Below are 22,845 nucleotides of genomic sequence, written 5' to 3' on the forward strand. Positions count from 1 at the left end.
TTGTATCAAGTTACACCTCCGTAGTAGTAAAGCGTGCCATTGCGACTGCAACGGCAATTGTTAAAACATTGTGCAGTGGAGAGAGCGCTCGGGCCTCGAGTAAGGCACGAACATTCGAGTCGTAGTAAAAGTTTGTGGTAAATGTTATTGCAGTCTAGCTAGCGCGCTGTTCGCTCTTTCGAGTAACTCTAGGCTTATAAACATTACCACAATCTGTTACCGCAATCGAGCAGCTAACCAGTAAGGAAACAGAAGTCACGGCCGCGGCGCGTCGTCCAAATGCCCTCGAGCGTGCTACCGACCGTAAGAATAAAAGGGCCGGTCGAGGAAAACGTGTCGAGTGATTGTTTGCCAGGGCACGTTCTTTCCATCGAGTTCACCGGCGTCTTCGGGACGAAACGATCGCGATCGCTTCCTTCGATCGATTCTTTCGTCGATTCGATCGTTCGTATCGTCGCTCGTTTCGTTGCTCGAAACGTAGTGGAGGGAAAATGCGGGTAAATTCCGCGAGAATCAGGACAACGTTCCATCGTTGCGGGATTTACGAGCCGGTCGAATGTACGCGAGTGTACACCAAAACGGGTAGCTGACCCGCCATCAGCAGTTCAGAGCTATATGAAACCCTGACGTGGCTGGCAGGGTTGTAATTGTCGCCCTTTGTCCGTCATACGAGCTCGCAGTGCCTCGGTGGCGGTGAACCGCAAGCTTTCCCGGCCTTGCTGGAACCGAGCGCCGGCTGCGCGGGCATTATCGCATCAGGTGCTTAATCCTAACTTTATCACCTGCGTCTATCGGCCCACTTCTGGAATGGATCTTTCCTCTCATCGCTATTCTCGATATCGTTCCTCTTGCTGTCTCGATATTTAACCAATTTTTCAACGATTATCGTTTCTTCGGTGCCACAGCTAACTTTCGAGTATTCCATACGTACGAACGACCCTTTGTGCGCGGGTCTCGGTCCGTTTCGCTTCACGTTCGGTATTTTCGGTGAGGAATTTCTCACTCGAACACCAGCAATTCCTTCGAATTGATCCCGTATCGTGCTGGAAATTACAGCACACTGTAAACTGAGTTACGCGTTTGCAGTACGAATTTCACCGCGGTCGAGCTCCGCGTTTTTCCCGGTCTAGCTGTTACCGCCACGGCTGCATTTCTCAGTTGGCATAAATACCCTGGCGAAAAACGTCTACCAAATGTTGCAGGTATTATGAAAACCCATAAACTAAGGTTCCGCGCGGTGGCCTTCTGCTCGAGGTCTAGCCGGCTGTCGATCGATAAGCGCCAATGCGAACTGTTTCAGACGTTTATGCACAACGTGGTGGTCGCATCTTTACGCGAGACGTCGACCGTAAATGGCTACACCACCGTGCCAGTGAGCCGATACTCGCATCCTCCGTGGACGATCGATTATCGTTTCGTTCCAGACGCCCTGACCGAGTTTTCTACCTACACTTCCCTTTCATACGTATATCTTCCATCGTATTGCGAGATAAATGAAAAATTACTCACCTTTCCAATCGTACATTTATGATTTCCGTTTGCACCGTGTTTAACTTACGTGACATACCCCGAAAGGGATCGAAAGATGTTTTTATATTCGCCTTTTATTGCGCGGTATTCCCTTTCAGAACGTCACGCGATCATGAATGAAACAAAAAAGAAGGGAAAAGAATGATTTTCATGGCGACAATAGGGTCATCGAAATGTCGCAGGTTGCAGAGCAGTGTATCGTGAAGTCGCGTCCCGTTACGCGTACAAAACGCGCGCCTCTATTTTTTCGAGGATTCAATGGAGATTCCGCTGCGGGTGCACGCACCATCGGAGTTATGACGACAACGAGTGAAAACTGAAGCGCGTCGTGATGTGCCGGCAGGTGTTCACCGATCGATCGATCGATCACCGGAAATCCAGCCGGCATCGAACAAAACGCGTCCCTCGTTCTCTTTGTTCGCGAACGTCCCTCCTCCCGTTTTTGTATCGACGATCGACGCTCGAATAACGAAGCTGCCGTGTTTTTAAGGACGCCAGAGTATCGTGTTTCTGGAGTATTTTTATTAATGAGATAGATAGAGACAGACATGGATTTGCATCACGGAATAAGTAGATACTCCATTCTCGGTTAGCCTCTCGTTTGTTACAAAGATGCAACCGTACGATATGTACGCGTACATCGATGATACTCACTGGTTTCCGAAACTCTCGTATCGTGAGCGACTAGAAGCTGGGCCGCGAGTGAGGCTCGATGACCGGAAGTACTCTCCGCTACGCACTCGTATCTGCCGCTGTCCTCGGGTTTCGCGGAGGATATCACCACTTTCGATCTCCGCCTGCGAACAGATAACGTGATATTCATTAGACTTTCAAGACCTTGTGCCTATATAAAAGCAAAGTTTACGCCATCGACACGGGGATTTGCGATAATCGTTTGCTCTGGTAATATTCAATGGAAACGCGGCCAGATAGCGGATTAGTTCGTTTATTATCTTTCCAACAAGTACACGAATATCGAGGTGGCGTGGACCGAGCTCGCGTACCTTTCTTCGAGTCCCGGGAGAAGATTGCGCAAAGTTCGGGCAAACATGAAGTTTTGCCTGCGCTCCCAAGGATCCAAATACACTTGCCTGCGAGCTTCCATGGGGTTTAGAGCGGTCTGAAATTTCTGGACTTCTCTATCCGGGAAAACTCGTTTTTCCGTATGAAGAAGCCGAAACTTCTGCCGGGGAGCTTTCGAACTTGCCCTCGAGACGCCGGCAAATTTAATAACTTTTCAAACACTGCGGATTACTGCCGGCGAAATTCCCTCGTAACGCAAATATATCGATAACGATCGATGCGGTTCCGGACGTGTTCTACCCACGTCACGTTTCTCCTCTGTTTTATCTCGAATTCCAGATTATTTCCTAAGCTACGCGTCGAAACGTATGAAAGCCGCTTAGGAAAATCGTTGCCGCCAACTTTACGCGCGATCCGTGCTCCTTCGGGAACGAATATCGAATAGGAAAACTACTAAACTGCAAATACTCCGCTTCGACCAACGATGTTGGTTTGCAGCTGCCTCGAGACGTCGATGCGTTGGAAATTCGAAAGAGTGGAGCAAGAGAGCAGGGACAACGGAGTCCGGTAAATTCGAGAACAGGCAGTTGTTGGCTTGAGATAGAAATGCAGAAGCTGGCAAGGTCGAATCGCCGGGAAGCAGCGAGGAGCGTGGCATTTCCGATCGCGAGGCAAAACGTGAGTTCGTCCTGAGATAGCTCCTTAAATTGGAAGCGATTCAACCGACTCTGGAATGGTCCCTTGTCTCCTTCCACTTGTCAGAGGAGTTTCTCGATGGCCCTGTATTACGCCGCAATCTAGCGAGTCCACGTACTGCGACTCGGAAAGTTAACGGACCGAAGAGAAGAGAAGCTTGATCGTAAATCCACAGTCGGCTGGAATTCGCAGTCGGAATTTCAAGGGTGGATCTTCGACTCTGGCCGAACATGTCAGACACCGGCCTTTTTCCTCTTCGTTTCGATAATTTTCGTCTTGGTAGTTCTACGCCACGTTCTTAAGAACCTCGATGAAAACGTGAATCGAAGCGACGCAGAAAGAAAGAGCCGGTAAGCTTTTTGGCGGTTAAATGACGCGAATGCCACGCGCTGGCGCCATAATCCTTCGTCGATCGAATGCCACGATGGCTTAGAGGAGCTGTCATTTCGAATTGGTTTTCAAGCTTGGCTGGCGCAATTTTGAAACCGAGATAGGATAAAATGGACAGCGCCACTTTCCACTAATTCCAGCATTTCAACTGCAGCGATGATTAACGAAACGCGTGCGCAAATCGCGATTGGATCGAACGCAATATCCGTGCCCGTTGCGCCGTGAACATCCGGAGAATAATCCCTTAATTGCGGCGAGATCGATGTTTTCTCTGGTCCGTCTACGCTGTTATTAATTTCGCCGTGTTGTCTCCTCAGCGAAACTCCATCCAGCTAACAACCTGTCTCGCACAATTTCATCCGACGAACGTTCTTCTCCGATCTGTGCGTCGCGATCGTGCTCCACCATCCACCATTCGATCTACCATGTACCGTAGGAATCGAATCGAGGAATTTCGCATCGAGAACGACCGCTTTTCAGCGAGAAAGAAGCTTGCTCTTTGCTGCGAGTTCAACCGAGATTTCGCGGAGCGAGAAGTTTTAATTCGCCAGCTCTTAGGGCGGATCGAAGCGTGACGAAAGAATTGAGAGATCGCCGAAACGGATCGAGGGACGGGGTAATTGCCCTCTCAGGTGGAAGGCCGAGAGGAGTTAAAGGTAATGAAAGCGAAGAGTAGTGCGGTGAACACAATTTGCGCGGCCCCTGCATTAACTTCAACTTTTTTCCTTTACGGTCGACCTTTATGCGCCTTTTACGCGATACCTTGGTTCCACGGCTTCTTCTCGTACACCCCGTACGCGTGTTTACATAAATGTATGCACGCGGCCGATATCAGAGGATGAATACAAGATCAGCGGTGTTTTGCATTCAGGAGCTTGAATTTGCCGAAGCTTCGCCGTAAGCTTGTTCCCCGTCGTTTTCTATTTCCTACCATCGGCAATCTTACATTCGAAAGATCGATCGACTAGAAATTTTCCAATTGCAACGTTCTCAGAGGACGAGCATTTTCCGCAACACCCACTCTTGTGCCAGATGACGACCGACGGTTGCGAAAATGAGATTTTCATTGGCATCGTTTGTCGACCCTTTTCTCTCCCTTTTTTTCGATTACCGAAAAGCGGCAGCCTCCGAAATGTCCGGAGCCGCACAGGTCGCAGCGAAAATATTTGCACGAGAGCGGAGAGCTAAGGGCCACACGGCTTGTCGTCTGTTCATCCCCTTTAAGCGATTTCGCATGCGAGCGTTCACGAGATACGGAGATACATAGTGAACGAGAGAAACGTTGGCTGAAGAGAAGAAGAGCAGGCGAGTGGGGAAGGAAGGACGAAGAAAAGAGAGAGAGAGAGAGAGAGTCTGGTGCGACGGTCACGGGGAACGAGAAAAAAAGAGAGGCGGAGAATGGTGGCGCGAGAGGAGCAGACGGAGAGGCGGTGGAACCACGCGCACGCCATGGATCCAGCAGAGAAGGGTTTCTAATTTGGTGCCGCGGCAAAAATCGACACTCCGTCTAGACTACCGCTACTCTCCGGTTAGTAGACGCGTATATATGCCACCGTGAGAGAGAAGAAGCTTCCAGGAGAATTCGACCGACGGAGAATGAGAGAAAAGGAGCGAAATAGGGGGAAGGAAGAGGGTCGGGCGGAGAGAAAGAAAGAAAGAGAGAGAGAGAGAGAGAGCTGGAAGCATGGGCCGATGGAGAGGGATAAACCGAGATTTCTATTTATGTATTCCACCTCGTTCATGAGTCGGTCCGTCTTTCGCGCTCTTCTTTCATCTCGTTACGTTTTTGCGGCCGGTTAGCCTACCGATCCTCCTCCCTGGCCGTCGTACCGCCACACCGCCATCCCTCCGCGAACCCCTTTGACGCGTTCCAAAGGGAATCGATCCACGAGGATCTTGTAACGACCGGCTCAGGCGAATCGCCAGCTACGCCGCGCCACGCCGCTTCCCGAACTCAAGGCCGTCTGTGGAAATTTCCTCGCAAAGTTTCCGCGCGAGGAGATAGCCTAGCGTGAGTCGACGCATCCGGACACCTTTTTCATCGAGTCCCGCTTTCGCTCCGGAGCCTTTCTGCTTTTAATTACTCTCGGCGAACGAGGATTTTTCTGGGAAAGAGCCGGGAAATAAGTTGGAAAGTTGCTTGATTACCGAACAGAAACTTGGGAGATCGATTTTCAGTCGTAACACGTCGATACGTCACGTCGATAGCGTCGCCGCAGAAGACGTTAATATTAGATGGATCGCGGAAATTAAAAGATCGGAAGGAACTTACGGCGGAGCTGTTGGTTGCGTTGCATCAAACGGGAACCCGGTTACCCGGTTCGGATAACTTTCAAAAACGTCGCAGGCTTTCGATTATGGGTACTCCGATATTCCGCAAGGTGATGTCACAGGCGTGGAGATTAGGCGGTAACTCGGGAGCTTAGCAGGCCAACCGCCTTAAGAATGGATTTTACGATCATCCTAAGTGAATGCAGCCCCTCCACTTACTCCATGAGATAAGTACGAACGCGCTAGGAGTACCTATACGTAACTTCCCCTTAACGTTTCAATAACGCGCCTCATCCTGACTTACAATCCCTATATCACTATAACACCAAATAACGCTTCTTGTACTTTGCACGAGTATCCCTCGTTCCAGCCACGTGTTAACTCCACCTCCGCCGACGCTTTTTCTCATCATATTTTCCCGTTGATCGCGTAACGAACGGGACCCAATTCACATCGGCTGGCTCGTAAATCTCGCTCGGCGCAATAACGTTCGTCAAATCGTCGTTCAGCCCACGTACTCGCCTACGTCTCGCGAACAAAAGCAAGTGCGATCGCACCGTCGTTACGCGATCGTTTGCCGGCACGTTAATTCGATATCGTTGATCCTCGATATCGGACACACGCTCGTCGAACGTTTGCGATTTTTGCTTCGATTTCTTTATTTCTATGGACCGTGTGTTTCTACGTTCGCCTACTTCCGGGCAGAATTCACGGCTAACTACCAGCGCGCTCGACGAGCCGCGATAAAACCGAAGCTGGACGTCGCTCGTACCACGCGATGTTACGAGCGTCTCTAGCGCAATTATTGCCAGACTCTCATAGAGAAATTCATTTCCGCGACACGTCCCACGGTGCACCTTTCGTTTATTAACGTTCCACCGGATTTAGATTGTCGCGCTAGATCCCCTTCTGCCATGTCCCTGCTGGCCGTGTTATCAAAACTCGTTCGGCCGACCCATTCTGTCTCGCGATTAATACGAATTACGCATAGCCCGTTTTCCGCGGCTTATTTCGGCTGGTAAACCCGTGGCCTGCATTAGAGATAATAGCCGCGCGGTACGCTTATTTGTGCTTGTAACGCTGCTCTTTCCCCGTTTTCGCTGGGTCGTAATTGAAAAACACACGTAGGGAACGCAGAGCTGGCGTTTAATCGCCAGCAAGTAGAAATTGATAGTTCCGAGAGCATCCTAAAGTCAATTAGCCGCATGGAATTTCTATGACGAAGCGACTTTCTATTCGAAATTAAATCTAGAGTAATCTCTGACAGGCTTTTCGCTCGCGTCGTTTCGTCTTTCGTCGAGAGGTCGTCGTCATGCGGGTGTTACGCTTAATTTCCCTCGTCTGTCCTTCGCTTTTCCTCGTCTCTTCCTTCTTTCGTCGCTTGTTACCTTCGCCCAAAGGGACTCGAACGCGATGTCTCGACAGAACGAGAAAAAGTGACGCGAAGAATTTGTCAAGAAATTCTGCTCACCTGAGCGTTCTCGCGAATAAGAATGGAGTCGCGCGCTCTGCGATTTCGCAGTCCCAATTTTTCCGAGACCTCTCGAGTTTTTTCCTGTCTCCTATCGAGAACTTACCGCCGAAGAAGCGGCGCGGATTTTTCGTGGAAGAACATTTGCGAATCTATGCAGCAAAGAACGCGTCGTTAGATAGCTACAACGCGGTTTGAAACGACATTCGCACGAATAGTGGACGAACTCGCGCCTTTGAAAGTAGACTCCTGATATCGGAGAATCGGAAGTATTCCTTGAATACGACCGATCCGATTGACCAACGACGTAGAATGGATTCCTAATGGCGAACGCCGCTGCGAATGGCGAGCGAGGACTATCTGTCTTGTAATGGAAACGGCATGTCGTGCACGAGCACAGCGACGGGGTGAAAAAGAGATACACGCCGAAAGGGAGAAAGAGGGAAGCGCTGCTTTCTTCGCCCCTTCTCCTTCTGGCCCTTCTGTTTTTCTTCCATCCCGTGGAAGCAGTTAATGGTTTTCTTTTGGCCGGCTGGCTCTCTGCGTTAGTGCTTCTGTCGGTTGAACCGTACGGCCTGCTCCTCTCTTTCCGTCTTCTATAGACGTTTTTCTTCGCTCAACGTCGACCGCGTCCACCCGTTCTCCCGTGCCACCGTTGTTCCATGAAATTCTTCCGAGCGCGATTGTATCGAGAATCGGCTGCGAGACTCGCGCGTTTTGTACCGTGGACATCGACGCGAACAACCTTTCAAGGATGCTCGATAAGGCTTTCTTTTCTGTTATCGGTTCGTCCAGGTCCTATTCTATCCGGGCTCTTTTTTTACTTGGCTCGCTCTCGCGAATCGAGACGCGTAGCTGAGATTCGACGGCGAACGAGTCGACCGTAAGCTGAAATCAGCAAGTTGCAGACGCGTGCTTTCACGAGTGCTTCGTGCAACACCGCGCACTGCCATTCGGCCCTTCTAAAGCACCCTATGAAAGAGGAAGTAGAAACTACGAAGATCGTGCTTTTGATAGGTGACAGAGGAGCAGGTGGAAAGGGCAGGGTAAGAACCGGAGAAGAAATAAGAGAGAAAGACGAGGGGAGAAGTTGGAGGAATGCGAGAATCGCGAAAAATTCGGTCTGGAGCCAGCGAAACGTAGAGAAACGCGACACGATCGGTGGGACGCGCGCGTCTGACTTATGGTCGACGCGAATTCCTTTCGGCTCGGTGACGTAGCCTTGTGACGTAGTCCGGTGACGATCGTCGCTCGAACCGAGCAATTTCGGTAGACTTTCGTCAGGCGACGCGGTATCGAATTACGTCGGTATGTTGTCTGGAAGTCACCGCGGCTGATTTAACGAATCAGTTACGTTAGCGAGATACGAATAACGATGGCCAGACAACGCGACGCTTCTCGGTAGTCACCGACGAGACTCTGAGCGTACTTTCTAATTTTAGTCGGGACAGTTCAGTGCCGTAGTTTTCAGTTCGTAGCCAAGCGCGTTTTCGCGTTTCGATCGTCCCGCGTTTCCTTCCTCATGCAGTTTTCTCTCCGTTTCCCTCTTATTTCCATCGAATTCGATTCGCGTTCGAAGGAACCTCGGACGAAAGGCCTTTTTCCCAAAGACGTAACGTCTCGTTGCAGGCGCGCGGAAACTCGCGAAAGTAATTCGAGCCGACTCGATTTCCACCTCCTATCGTTAGTTGTAATTTTAATCCAGCGGGGAACATTAACGCGAAACGAGCGGCGCGCGTTAACGATGCCGTAATTCCGGCGAGTTGCAGCGATCAGTGAACATCTACGAGGTCCGGAAGGCCAGGTTGAATTCTCGAACAGAAGGAAAACTCTGACGCCGCGGGCTCCCGGTGGACTGTTCCTGAGAAATAGTCCGGATCCGTTCCCATCGGGATTCCAACTCTCGTCGTGGCAGCTCGTTAAGCCGCACGGATTTTCCCGAGCATATCACGCGGAATTCCGCGTCCCACGTGGGATGAAATTTCGATTTCGAGTTTCACGGCGTTTGTGAACCCGCGATAAAACATTCCGATGATCGACTCTCTCTCTCTCTCTCTCTCTCTCTCTCTCTCTCGTTTCGGAAGGCTCAAGGTATATCCCGCATTGTTTCAAACTTTCCACGTCACGACTCGAGTGGAGCAAATTTTACTCGTGGCTGATTCGCTCGCGTAAATACCGTTATCGGTAAATTCACCTACCAGCGACTCCTCGAAGAAATTTTCCAAAGATTCCAGCTTTTCGAAGAAGCCTCCGTGACGAGATGAATGCCTTTTTCGGACAAAGAAGGGTCGTACTACTGAAAACTGGCCGGATTTATGGCGTCCGTCGTTTTTCCGAGCGGACACTCGGTTGAAAGCGCGAGTCTCTGCGGCCCGGACGAAATATCAGAAAGCGGAGCTTCCTCCGTCTAAGCACAGGTAGTCAAAAGCCATGGCGTTCGCACGCTCGCTTGGTTATAAATACTGTGACCCATCAATGCCACTGCTGCGCCACCATTCAGAGTCGCGACAGGAACGAAGGAGCGGGGTGTAAGGAAAGCAGAAGAGCTTAATGCCTCGACTGGTGAAAGAACTGGTGCTCCTCGCGTGCTGGCTTACCAGCCTTATTCTTTCGTTATTTTTCACCCCCGATGTTACACCGACTTTTTCGTCTCATCACCATCTGGTTTTTCGACCACAAGCAGTGAAACGTTCGCAAAACGTTCCACACCGGTGTGACCGTCGCGTCGCCTCGCGTTGCGTCGCGTTGCGTCGGTCTGTTTCTCGACGATTTGGACATCGAAAATAATATCCTACCGTCGACGCGATAAATTATGGAAGCGAGACGAATAGAGCGTGTCATTTATGTAAAACAGTTTAGTCTGGTGTCGCGGTCGCTGATTTATCCGGCGCGTTAAACAAACGTAGAAATAAAGCATCGCTGCAAAGACGCTTGTTTTATTTTAATCCAATCATTGGCTGGGCTCGCGGCATTCGTTTTTCTCACCACTCGATATTCGTTTCTTTCAATAATATCCCGTTGCGTTTCGCAACTGGTCCCGCGTTACATTAACCTGCAGTTGTTCGTTTTAATTTGCAATTCCGTTTCTCGCGACTTCGACAACGCGATCGTTCATTCTCTTCGCCAGGAATCATAACGTTCGTCTCTTTGAAGGTAAATGTTTCGTGCAAGCAACGTTTTATGCGGCTCGTCCCATTACCGTTTCACCCTTTCTATGCATTTTTCAGCCACCTTTTCACTCTGCATCCGCGTTGTTACGATCTCTCGTTTCAGTTCGATCAAAGCGCCTTGGGATCGCGTTATTGCTGTTCGCCCTTTGCGTCTCGCTCGACCAGAAAACAAACTGCGATATTATTCCGCTTGTTTTCATATTAATCGCTCGTCGTTTCTGCAGCACCCTCTTCTCAGCTCGTACCTCGCTTACGCGTTCCGCTCCTCTCGCTTTTCCAACCTCGGCTTTGGATCGTTTTTCCTTTGTTTCGCGTCAAATCGAAACGAGTCGCGAGTATCTTTTTTCAATTCCAACGCGATGAGTTTCATGCGATAACGAGTCGTGCAGATTCTCGCACGATCGTCGATCGTATCGAGAAGAATCAGCTGGTAGACGCAAGATCGTGAGCTACGTGTGATATCCTGGAAAAAGGTCAAACGAATCTGCAGTCGATGGCACAGATATCGGAACAAAGGTCTTGGCTCGAAAGTCCGGCGGCTGGCTGTTTGGGCGGTCGCGAAGAAAAGAAGCCGAGGAATCTGGTATAGTTCTTGGCGAGGATGAAGTGGCCTACGACGGTGAAGTCCTCTAGAGCTTTCGAGCGCCCGCTCGTATTCGCCTGCCCGCGCCTCTAATCTCGCCTAACCATCGAGCCGCTCTCACAGCCTCTTTCGGTGCAAAAGTCTTCGTCTGCATCTATACAGGGTGTTTTCGAAATCGTTGTGCAACTTGAAACGACATACTTCGTGTTAACACGTGCCGTTATTTACGTTTGGAGCATGTAGCTCAAATCTTATATTCTATCCATTCTCCTTTATCTCGCAATCACGCGTTCTACGCCGTGTCTCTCACAAGCAAAATACTCTACTTTCCATATTTAATACTTCAAAAATGGCACATTAGACTCGATAATCACTCTCCGTCTTTCCACACTCTCGATATCTTGTACCCAACATTTAATATCCACCATCCCACACCAAATATCCCAAATCCATTTCACAGATCATATTCTCATGCCACGCTCCACATTTCACATATTTTATCTGCTATGCTACAATATATCGCAGGGTAACGGTAGCTAGACAAATTGGGTAAATTAAGCAGATCACGAGCTAGTTGAGTGCGCCTCTACTTAACGAATGTGCAAACACGATTTTCTCGAAAACGGTGCTCCACGTGGAAAAATTGTATTCTATACTTTCCACTTAATTTTACGCGAGCAATCATTTCTTTTCCAGGTGCAGCACGATTTCGGAAACACCCTGTATATTGCGGGTTACGCCCTGATTCGTCAAGAGTCACCTTAACTCTCCGTTCCTCTTCGCTCGCATTTCTCTTACCTTCCTTCTTCCTCTCTGGCTTTCCTCGTTTTCTTCCCTTTCGAGACTGCGTTCGACTTCCGCCTCGTCCAGCTTTCCACTTCGCAAAAGTTACCGTTCGCGACCACTTCCGCTTCTTTGCCCCGACAGGAGGGTGATCTTGGCCGGGCCGGCTGCCCTTTTTCATCGCGAAATTTAGTTTCGTGACCTTTCGGTCTAATCTTACGACTACGGCGATTACTCTTTGTCCCTGTCCCCTTCCTGCAACGTCCTCTCGGATAGAGCAGACGAAAGAGTATTCTCATCTCCGGCCTCGTTAATTCCATCCACATTTCCTGATGCGAGATAGAGATATTAGGTCGGCAGGCAGTTTTTGTAGCTGGCTTCGTCATCAAAGTTGTTGCATCGCCCTCGAATCCCTCCAAGACAAAAACAGTTCCTGTACCTACCCTTCGATTCGATCTTTCGTCAATTGATCTTTCGCGAGGTTTGCTTTTTATACGGCGCGAGAGCCCTCTAAGCCCTTTTTTCGTTGGTCGACGGCATCAATAAATTTAGAAAATGTTGCTCAGCCCCGCATTCTGTTATCCTTTATTTAACGCCTAGGAGAGTAATCGATCCTCTCGAGAAGTTATCAGAAGCAACTTCTGTTGTCTACCTTCTTCTCGTGGAATCTTTTAATAGTTTCGTAAAGTTTGCAGAGGGCAGGTTTCCTTCGCGTTCATCCGCGACTCGTCAAGATATTTCTAGCGAATCAATGGTTAGAACGAAGAGAAAGAAAGAGAGGGAGAGAGAGAGAAAGAGAGAGTACGCGGTTCGAACAGACCGATTTAAATCTAAGCAGAGTGTTGGCAAGAGCGTCGTGTCTCGTCTTGCTCGCTCTTCTCTCCGCGGATGAGAGTCTCTTCTCGGAGTCTTGGTTTTCCTCTCTCGCACCTCCGCCTTCCTCGCGCGTTCTCTCCGCTCTTCTCTCGTCCGACGTGCCCGGCTGTGAGTCATCCACGGAGAACGGAGATGCTGGACCTTGTCGCGAATCTAAATAAATACGGACACGCGCGCGAAAAACGAGGCAGAGGGAGGATCGTAGTTGAGAGTCTGGGCACGGGGTGCGGCCGGCTACCGAAACATCGCTTAGAAATGCGTGAGTAAGAACCTTAGCCCGTGGTAAATTTATATCCTCGCGGCTTTCGCCGTGCCTTTCAGACTGTCCGTCTTCTCCACGGCCGACTACTTTCTTTCTTCCTCTACGAGGGAGCGGGGGTGGGTATCGTGGCAGAAATTCGTAAAAGGATTACGCGCAGGCTGGCCGAGTAATAGCAGAAAAGTTGTTGAAAGTTGGGAAAAGAGGCTTTTAAAACGGAATAAAGTACAAAAGCTCGGGGTCGAAGAGGCGTGAAAGAGATTCGGGTATAACGAACCGCGTCGTCGTTCGCGTTCATTGGGATCGTTGGCGACGACCGCACCGTCCCGGCGAAATTGTTAAATTATAAACTAACGCGTTACAGTTGGCCGACGGCTTGGTAATTTGATTCGCGAGTCTGCCGCGTCTAGCTGGATTTTCTCGAGCGTGCAAGGTCGTGCCCTCTCGTCTCCGGCCGGAACAATCGATTTTTCCGAACGAGAGCCTGTTCGTTGCGAACGAACGAAACTTCCAACGCTGTACGTTCGATTCCGCGGTCGTATTTCTCCGTCACGTAAACGCATTTCCGAATTTCCACAAAGTTACAACGTACCCATGCTCCGTTCGCCACGATCGAAAAGAGGAACGATTATCGATTTTCGGTGACGAATGAGATGGCGTCGCGAACCAATTACGACGAGGAGGAAAAACGAATAAAAATAGCGGCGGGACACGACCGCGTGTACGACGAGGACACGACGTATTTATTTCGCTTTTCTAATTAACGATTAATTCGCGAATGCCGTGTCCTTTTCCACGGCTTTCGTGTAATGGAACAAATTACCACAAAGCAAGGGTCGCGACTAAAAATGGTAGTTCGCCTTATGGATGGGTTGAACCTTTTTTGCGAGACAACGAACCATCGCCAAGCGCGCGTTTGGAGAAGCTCCGCGTCCAAGCTTTGGCCACGGATGCCCATCAGTTTTAATTAATTATTAATTTGCCGTGCACAAAGGCACCGACCTCCCATTCGGCCCCGTGACTCTCTTGACGCAGTCTGGGATCCTTCTCTTTCCGCGCCACGTGAGCGGCCCTGATGCTTCCACGGCGAACGTCGACGGCCCTCTCCTCCGTACCAAAATTTCATGCAGGTTCCATTATGAGCGTCGGGGTCTTTAAAGGAAGAAACCCGCGCGAGCGGAACGCCACGAATATTCTTAATTAATCGTTACTAATTGCCGAGAGCAGATTGTATATTCCTTGTAGTAACGGCGGGCGAAAGCGTTCCTCCATTTCTCTTTGCTTTTGTTTCCACCTCGTTGCTTTCTCGTGAACTACTAATACCGTTGAGAGGACGATTGGCTGGTTTTCACGGCGTAATTTCCAAGTCCCTTCGCAAATGGAAGATTCGACTCGGAGCCTCGTGGAGCAGCTGCAAGAAAAACCGTAAGTCCTCTGTTTTAGGGGCAGAAAACGGGCAAAGTTTCCAGACGCCCTTTCATAAATATTCCAACGATGCGAAGGGTTAATTGCACCGGAACGAAGCTAGGTTTCGCTCTCGTTTCTAGGGATTAGTCGAGGCGGTCGAAGGTTGCCCCGCGCATTTCCGGCACGCTCGAACGATCGGTCAGCCGATACATTTTCCCCTCCAAGGAATCTATAAATATTTGATTCGAGCCGAAGGGTACCGCAGTAAGTTAACCCCGTACCGTTGTGGATCAACCGTGGAAAATCGCCAGTTGATTTTACCCTCGCAGCCCTTCGCCCCGCTTCGATCCTCCGACAGCGACGGGTGCTCTCGTTCGGCCTTTACTCTCACCGCGTTCGCAGTCCAACCTCGTTTTCCACGTGGAGGATTTCGACAGGATAAACTGGCCGATATGCCACTGTCATTGGACAACATCCAACCGGCGTCGCAATTGCAACGAAACAGATGGGTAAAGGGAGCGGTGGAGTTGCAGTTGCGCTATGCCACCGGGACTGGAAGAAACACCTTGCAGATGTCTCAGGTATCGGCCCCTTTCCAACGTCTCAACCCCCGTTCTTCCTTTTTGTTCCCTGGAAGGAAGAGGGCGGCGACTTAATCGTGTTTGGCTGTGGTCCAGGACACGACCAAAGTTACCAGAAGCTTGTCGGTCGGTCACAGTTATCCCCGAAAGTACGTTTGTTTCATCCGGTAGCGGAGATGCAGCGAGCGCGAGCAGCCCGCTCGTTTAGTCGTTAATTTCGTTCCTCCTGGCAGCAACGTTGGTGAGGGCGGTTCGTTCTTTTTCCTTTGCCAGTTCGCTCGACTCAGTGGCTGCGATATTTTTTTCTCTCTTTCCCTTCCGCCCACGATTTTCCGTTCTCCCACACGCGATTGTTCCGCGCTTTTTCAACCGCAGTAATCCTCTGGCAGTGACCGGCCAGACGCTAGCCAAAAGAGTCGCCCTTAAAGTACCTCCTGTGGGAGAAGAATTTTTTTAATGAATGGTACCGCGAATCCACCCGGCTTACCGGGAATTTCGAACTCGACCGGGCAAACTTCGTGGGAGCGCCTGCTGTTCCGTCGCTTCCGGGAAATTCCTTAAATCAACCTTTCGACCGTGTCAGGTCACCCTGTCCGCTACGGTCCCCTCTACTGTCCTCGTTATCCAACTTCAAAGCGAATCGACTACGTCTCGACCGAACCTTGACTAGAAATATTTTATACGGACGAACGAGGGATTCGGAAAGCGAGAGGGAGAGTGAATTTTGCGATCGATCGCAACCGTGGATCGCGAAACACTTTCAAAGGTCCGGAGCATCTGCTTCCAAGTTCCGGCAAGTTTGTCGGATCAACGAGAACTTCTTGACGACCGACTGTCCGTTAACGATGTAACAAGTTCCTGCAAATAGCTGTGCGTGGAAGAGAAATGGAGCGAAGAGAGATAGAGAGAGATAGAGAGAGGAAGCAAAGCCTCGAATTTATACGCGCAAATAATCCGAAATAACCCGGCAAGTCCGTTTCTCACGTTAATACTTAACGATCAAGATATATTAATCTCCGCCGCCCCGGCGAGCTTTCCGTGTTCATTACGAATTTCACTTCGCCTCCCTGCGGCACCCGCGCTCTTCAAGCATTAAATTAATAACTACCGCACCGGCATGATAGGATTTCGCAGATTTTGCCAGCTATTTCTGTCTACTGCTTACGTAGATAATGCCTCGAGTCTTCTTATCGCGGCACGCGCGCGGTGCCCTATTTTCCGATTTCCAAAAACGCCCCACGGGTCCCTGAACCGCCTCGCGGGCCCGCTCTCATTTCCAGACTGCTTGGTTCTGCGCTGATCTCGCCGCAAATTCCCTTCTAGTTAACATTCTCCGTGTAACTAGGCGCGAACATTTTCTTTCTACATTTTTGCGTCGAACCTCGTTACACTTGCGTGCTAATCGATTCCAGTTTTTCACAAATTTTTGACAACTACCTGCTTGTTTCGTAACAACGTAAATTTTCTTCTCGAAATGAAACATCAAAGTAGAAGGAACTTTAATAACATTTGAGCACTGGATACTCCGCGATCCCTACGCGACGTTTTAGTAACTTTTTTCCCGAGAACAGGAAGGTTTTCGCCGAGAGAAAATTTCGTGCGTGTGCACAAAGAGACGGCCGCGGACACCGAGGGAAAGCCGAGATTCGCGAAATAATAGGCAGCGCGAGTTGCCGTTTGTTCGTCGCGCTTGTGCTACCTTTCGCGAGTATTTTTACTGCACTCACATTCTGGGCTCGTTTAAAAGTTACCTGTCACTTGTCGTGGGCAAAAGCTCGCAAGCAGAAAAGAGGAGGAACAAGGGAGGGAAAATTCGCCGTTTTATATCGCGCGTACGCGTAAAATTGGCAGAATACGCGATTCATTTCTTTCTTGTATTGCCGCCGACCATGGCGACGAGAACTTTTATCTGTAACGATACTCGTTTCGATAGAAAGCTCGCTTGTCTCGATCGTCCATAGAGCTGAGTTCCGCGTCTTCGACGATCTCGCAGTCGCACCGTCGTACGATTCGATCGAATTTATTTCTTATACGGGTCAAGTACCAATTTAATGCGAGAATATCGCGTAGAGAATACCAAGTCCTAAGAAGAAGGAAAGAAAACGATACAGAATAAGCGGGCAACAAAGTAAAGACAAAAGAAACGTAATAGAAGACAAACGAAAGTTAAGCATGCAATGGAGCAGACCAGCTTAGCGCAGGGAAGCTAAACATCGTTCTCAAGTAGAATATCGTACAGCGAGCTTCTTAAGGTGCTACCATTTCCCGCGAAAGATCAATTTTGTCGGTATAGGAGTCAGCGAAAGAGCATATTCGGCAAAAGGGATCGACAACATTGAAGATTCGAGACCAGTAAGACGATTGTCTAAAGACCATTGACGTCTTAGAGGAACAGGTTGCTGCGTTAAAATTGACAACTGACGAAACGGCAGCGTCGTTGGTTTGTCCAACGAGATAATAGATAGATAATGTTGCAAAGGGAATAAAAAAACCTGCAACGCGGTTCTTCGAACTTCAAATGCAGCGATATCCAACGTTTTCATCAGAGATCTATAACCATAGTTACGATCGACACAGGACGTCCCATTTTAAAATGGTAATCTGATCTGGAATTAAATTTTCCACAAGCGTTACGGTACCTGACATTCAGAGAAATAGCTTTCCGAACGATCGCGCGTTGAAGCATACGAGGATGAACAGGTAACCTACAGATATGTAGGTATATGCAGGTATATTAATTATTACACACTATGCTCGTACACATGTTGTGTCAACGGCAACAGCATTAGTAGTAAGAATATAGCGATAATACCGCGCGTACGCTGCTACCATTACCGCTCCAGTTAGCGCTGATATTAATAACCGTAACCGTGAATATTAACACCTCGAGTCGTGGATAACGATTATGCGACGTATAAGGGAAATGGTAAAGAGAGGGACAAAGTACCTATCTGTGGCAGTTCGCTTTGACGAATTACGGGAAGACTCGTTACTGACAGAATGTGACGAATATTCGAGCAATTTTCAATGCAACGTGCTCGAGACCTTTTTAATAGGATGCGCGGATGAATTTTCCACGGTCCGCGAGTTTCGGCTTAAAAGTAACCGCTGCCACGCGGCTCGGCGAATCGCGTTGCACGTTTGATCGCCCTCCGTTTTTTTCACCCGCCCATCGCTCTCTAAACGTTTCGTCAACTGGTAAATGTAGAACGTTTGTTTTATTGTCGGTCGTAAAAAAAAAAAAGAAAAAAAAACGTATACCGAAACTGGAAGCTTAACGAAAATAATCGTTCCGTCATCTGGAGAAACAGACAGGTGTTGGAACGTAAAACGGGAGGAGGTGGAAATTTATATACGACGGAAGAGTTTCAATCGCGAGAAGATAAAGAGAGCGGTCGATTATGCGACCGTGGCGAAACCCGGCGCTTGTCAGCCGTGAAAACAGACGCTGGTTTCGAAGCTGGTCCATGGCGTTGGCGGTATTTCAATGAAAATCCCGTGCAGTTCGAGAAGTCGGAGAATAAGCGACGGCGCACACCCGAATAACTCTGTCCATCCTTCGAGAGCTCGTCCGGCCTCTGGTAAATTATACACACGGCCCGGCCGTATTCGTATGCGTTTCTGGAATCGAGAACCGTAAAGCTGAGATACTGCTTGAAAAGCCGGCTCGAACGGCCGAGCTTTTAAGCCTGGGAAGCTCGCACGCCGTACCTCGTGCACCATTCTTTCGCCCGCTGTTCCGAATAAAAGCGAACGGCCGACGCGTCTGCGAGGAACGAAATCGCGCGCTGTAAAATTGATGCGCTCGATAACAAAGGGTCAACGAGACTGCAATTTCTTTTTCATTATTATAAAGGTCGGCAGTTTTAATAGCGGTCGGTAGCTGCAAGTTTTTCGTTCAGCCCGCAGACTTAATCGAAATTGAAAACCAACGACGGTACGGGATGGTCTCTGTTTCGACGGAGAGCTAGGCAGAACGAATCCTATTTTGCGTAAATCTGCATTCGACCTGGCTGGCTGCTGATCCGGGCTAAACTCCGTGGCCAGAAAGTATATTTATCGACAGAAATGCGAGATAGTTTGGCCGCGTAGTATGCAAACGCAGTCGTCGGTTGATTTTTTTATCGGCGACCAGGCAAGCGACAGAGACCGAGAACGAGATCGGAGGCTTTGAGACGAAAGCGAAGCAACTTGACTCCAGGCGGCCGGATAAACTTTATGTCTGGCGCTCGCTTTCGAGGATCTCGCCGATGAAAAGTGTTCGCAACGAAGCGCGACGCGCATAAAGATCCCCGCGTCATCGTGATAATGGCCCCCGCGTGAACTCTAAATTGCTTGTTAAAAATCCTGTTGACTTTGCCGCTTTGTTTACTGGGGACTACGGCAGCTACTCGCCTTCGAGTCTGTAGCAGGATTTAGATTCTTTCTCAACCGTCTCGCGATAAAATTTATCACTCTCGTGTCACTCTTACGGAATACCAGACTTCGGCGAAACTTTTCAACCCTTTTTGTTTCCGCGACGTTTAGAACATTCGAAGAGAAAGACGTTGATTCCTCGTTGGACTAGAAAATTACAACGTAAGAAACCGAGGAATCAAAGGACTTCTTCCAACTCGAGCGCCTTCCCTCGCCGCTGTGATGAGAATCGACAAGTAGAAGAGGCCCGTGCATGGTCAGACGTGCTTGATACGACCGTGTTTCGCGTCTGAACGCCACAAATCTCTTCGGCAGCCTATCCATTCGAACAGAAGGATAACACTCTGTTTCAACCAGCAAATCCTCTTAAATATTTCCTATCCGATTCGCTTTTCGATGCTCTATGAGATATTATACCGATCGTAGATGACAAGAACCCAACCTGGCTAGCATTTCCATTTTCGTGTTTATTGGATCAGGAACGTTTGTGCATCGATGTCCCGTTTGTTTGCGCATAAATATTGATGCCGCGAGCCTCGCGAAGAGGAACCGGCGCCCGTTTCCAAGCTTCGACTACGAACACAGTTCACGTCACGATCAGTCTGGACGGAGACTACAAAGAGAAATCGAGAAGCGTATTTCGTAAAGCGTGTGTCACTTGCCGAGGTTTAGGCATTAAAACCAGGTATCGTTTGAAGCGTTCGGATAGGTTTTCAGTTTGTTTACAGAGTGGTACGTAAGTGGTCGAAAGTGACCGCGACGTTTCTATTGAACGGAAATTTCGGCCCTTCGTAGTTAACGTCGACACGAGCTTTCACGTAACAGATTTTTTTTTTCAACACGGTCACCAGAAACACGTTCGGCATCTAATCGATAGAGCCAAAGAACAAAAAGCCGCGGGGCGTATCGCTCCTAACGGACTAACAAAAGAATAATCGATAGGTCGTGAAAATAATTAGTACGAGGCCGGAAAGTGCCACGTCGTTCCTGGCCCATTATTCATTCGAATGTATATAAATCCACGCGAATTAGAACATAGTACAATCTGCCTGCTTCATAAAGCTTTGTAGTTTCGCGCGAGAGACGCGTTTGTTTCGATACATTTTTATCGGATTTAAATATCAACAAAATTCGTTACGCTGGAAAAAACTCGGTCCTTGGATACTATGCAACGTGTAAGCGCAACTTTGATTTCCATTGTCGACCACGGACAAGTCATCGTGCAGCAGAAAGTGTCAGAGGCTGGCTATTTCGTCCTTCCAAAAGCAAAAATCACGAGCAATGCCGCGCAAATTACTCAAATTCCCTTCCAGTAATTTCGTATTCAATCAGCACGCGAAAAAGGGCTCTCGTGTCTAGCCGAAGCGATTCACGGGGTGCGGTTTCCGCTGATTTATTAATTTTCATTAGCGATGAGTTCACAAGGCGAAGGTGAAACAGCGCAACACACAGGGGGAGGCAGAGAAAGAGAGAAAGAGAGGCAGTCTGAGAGAGAGAAGAGGGAGCTTCCGCTCTGCAATAACGCGGTCTGTTTGCAGAGTCCCCGAGAGGATCCGGTTGTTACTCGTTAACCTATTAACATTTTATTGGTGGCAATCTTTCCTGCTCGAGTAGCACGTACAAGCGGAGAGAGAGAGAGACGAGTACGAACGGTTTCGGTGTAACGAGCAACGAACGCCACTTGCCGTTTGCACTGGGTTAAGACCTTCCGGGGGTGGTTCCGTTTCGGAGGTAAGAGGCACGTTCAATGGTCGTCGGAGAGATTTGTGAGTGGAAAACGGTAGAAACTCGAGCGTGCATTCGTACGCCCCTCGAACGAAACGCAGTTCCGTTACACAACGATTTACTCGCGACTACGATCTTTTGGCGGTGTCCGTTTTTACAGCGAGCAAATTATACCGCATAAATTTCCTCTCGTGCTTCTTCTATTGGATCATCCTACGAGTTGTGTGCTTCTCCTAACAATTAAGTTCAAGACGATACGAGTCTCGTTACTATCGGATTTCTATGAAATTGGAGATAAAACTTACTAAAAAAAGAAAGACACGAAATGATAAAGATAGTAGGAAAATTCGTTATTGATCGATCTTTTTTTATTTTCAGCTGGTGTACGTAAAACCGATGGCCGCATTAGTTATGGGATGACTTAATACCGGTTGCCGACCGGCGTTGCTTCGTTACTGGATTATATCCAGAACGAATTACGCTTTGCTTCACCGGATAATCACGCGGTTCGATTTAAGTGCTGCGAAGTTCCGAAAATTGGCTGCAGTGATAAATAACGAAATCGAATATTAAATAATGGAATCGAATAGTCATAAATGGATTTATAGGATATGGAATCACGCTACTCCGAATGGTCACGAAAACGGCACGGTCGTCGGTTCGATAAGTCGAGACGAGTCGTAAAGCTAGCGGTCACGGACTTGTCTCGCGGTCTAATATCGTTTATGTCTCGCCTTTATGATCAACTTTTGCGATTACCCTAGCATAATATTCCAATGTTTTCAACATCGTCGTCGAAATTTCGACGATATTCGGCGATAGATAACGGCTCGTTTCTCCTGAAAACTACCTCCAGTTTCCACGTTCTTTCGATTCCTCGTGTCGCTTCCGCAGTCTGGTCCCGAGCAACGCAACGGGGAAAATTACGAGGTATATCTTTCTATTAAATTTTCTCTCATGAACGAGACGCAGGAACGGCGGTTTGATCGGACGTAGTTCAAAGCTGGCCAACGTTCCAAGGTAGACGTCCGGAAAACGTAGAGTTGAAATACGTTTTGTATACCTGCAATCACCTAATAGCTTGCCGCGTCAGATAACGCTCGCTAGCGTAGTGTCCACCGGATCGATGGAAATTCGATAGCAATACACCGGCGATGAGTAAATGAAAGGCCTTCGTTTGAAAACGGGATACCTAAGGCTCGAAAGCCTCCTGATTTGCTTCGCGATCGTTCCCATTGCGATATAATTAAATGGCAAAGAGAGTTACGTGCTTCAAAAAACACGGCACTGAAGGTAATACGGAAGAGCCGGCAAGAGAAAGGAAGAGAAGATTCACGGGATTAACGTGTTTGCGAAATGCAGGCTGCGCGACTCCGATTCTTTGAGCGGCACGAAGCGCAAGGCGTAAGGCGCGAAGCGCACGGCTCGTAATTATAACATTTACCCATTTAATTTACGGGCGAGGGGGCGCAAAGAACGTCGCGCGGAAGCACTCTCGATAAGGGCTCTTACGCGACGGTGCACTTTTGTCAGCCTGCTCACCCCTCCGGTACTTACGGATGACAAATTAGCGAGATAACTACTGCCGGCCGGATAATAAACGCCCAGGAACACGGTTGTACGTAACGACAACGTACGAACGTGATAATTTCGGAATAATTGCC

At 48.9% G+C, this 22,845-nt stretch overlaps 1 protein-coding gene across 2 annotated transcripts in view; it reads right to left on the reverse strand.

Moving 5' to 3' along the window:
- Positions 1-22,845, reverse strand: part of LOC117214156 (protein vein) — a 200,517-nt gene that overhangs the window by 59,955 nt on the left and 117,717 nt on the right. For both annotated transcript variants that reach the window (XM_033459995.1, XM_033459994.1), the window contains one exon: positions 2,185-2,327. In XM_033459995.1, coding sequence (XP_033315886.1) covers positions 2,185-2,327 — 143 coding nt within the window. The remainder of the gene's footprint in view (positions 1-2,184; positions 2,328-22,845) is intronic.

This window comes from Bombus bifarius, unplaced genomic scaffold, assembly GCF_011952205.1.
Source record: "Bombus bifarius isolate JDL3187 unplaced genomic scaffold, Bbif_JDL3187 scf7180000009200, whole genome shotgun sequence".
NCBI lineage: Eukaryota > Metazoa > Arthropoda > Insecta > Hymenoptera > Apidae > Bombus > Bombus bifarius.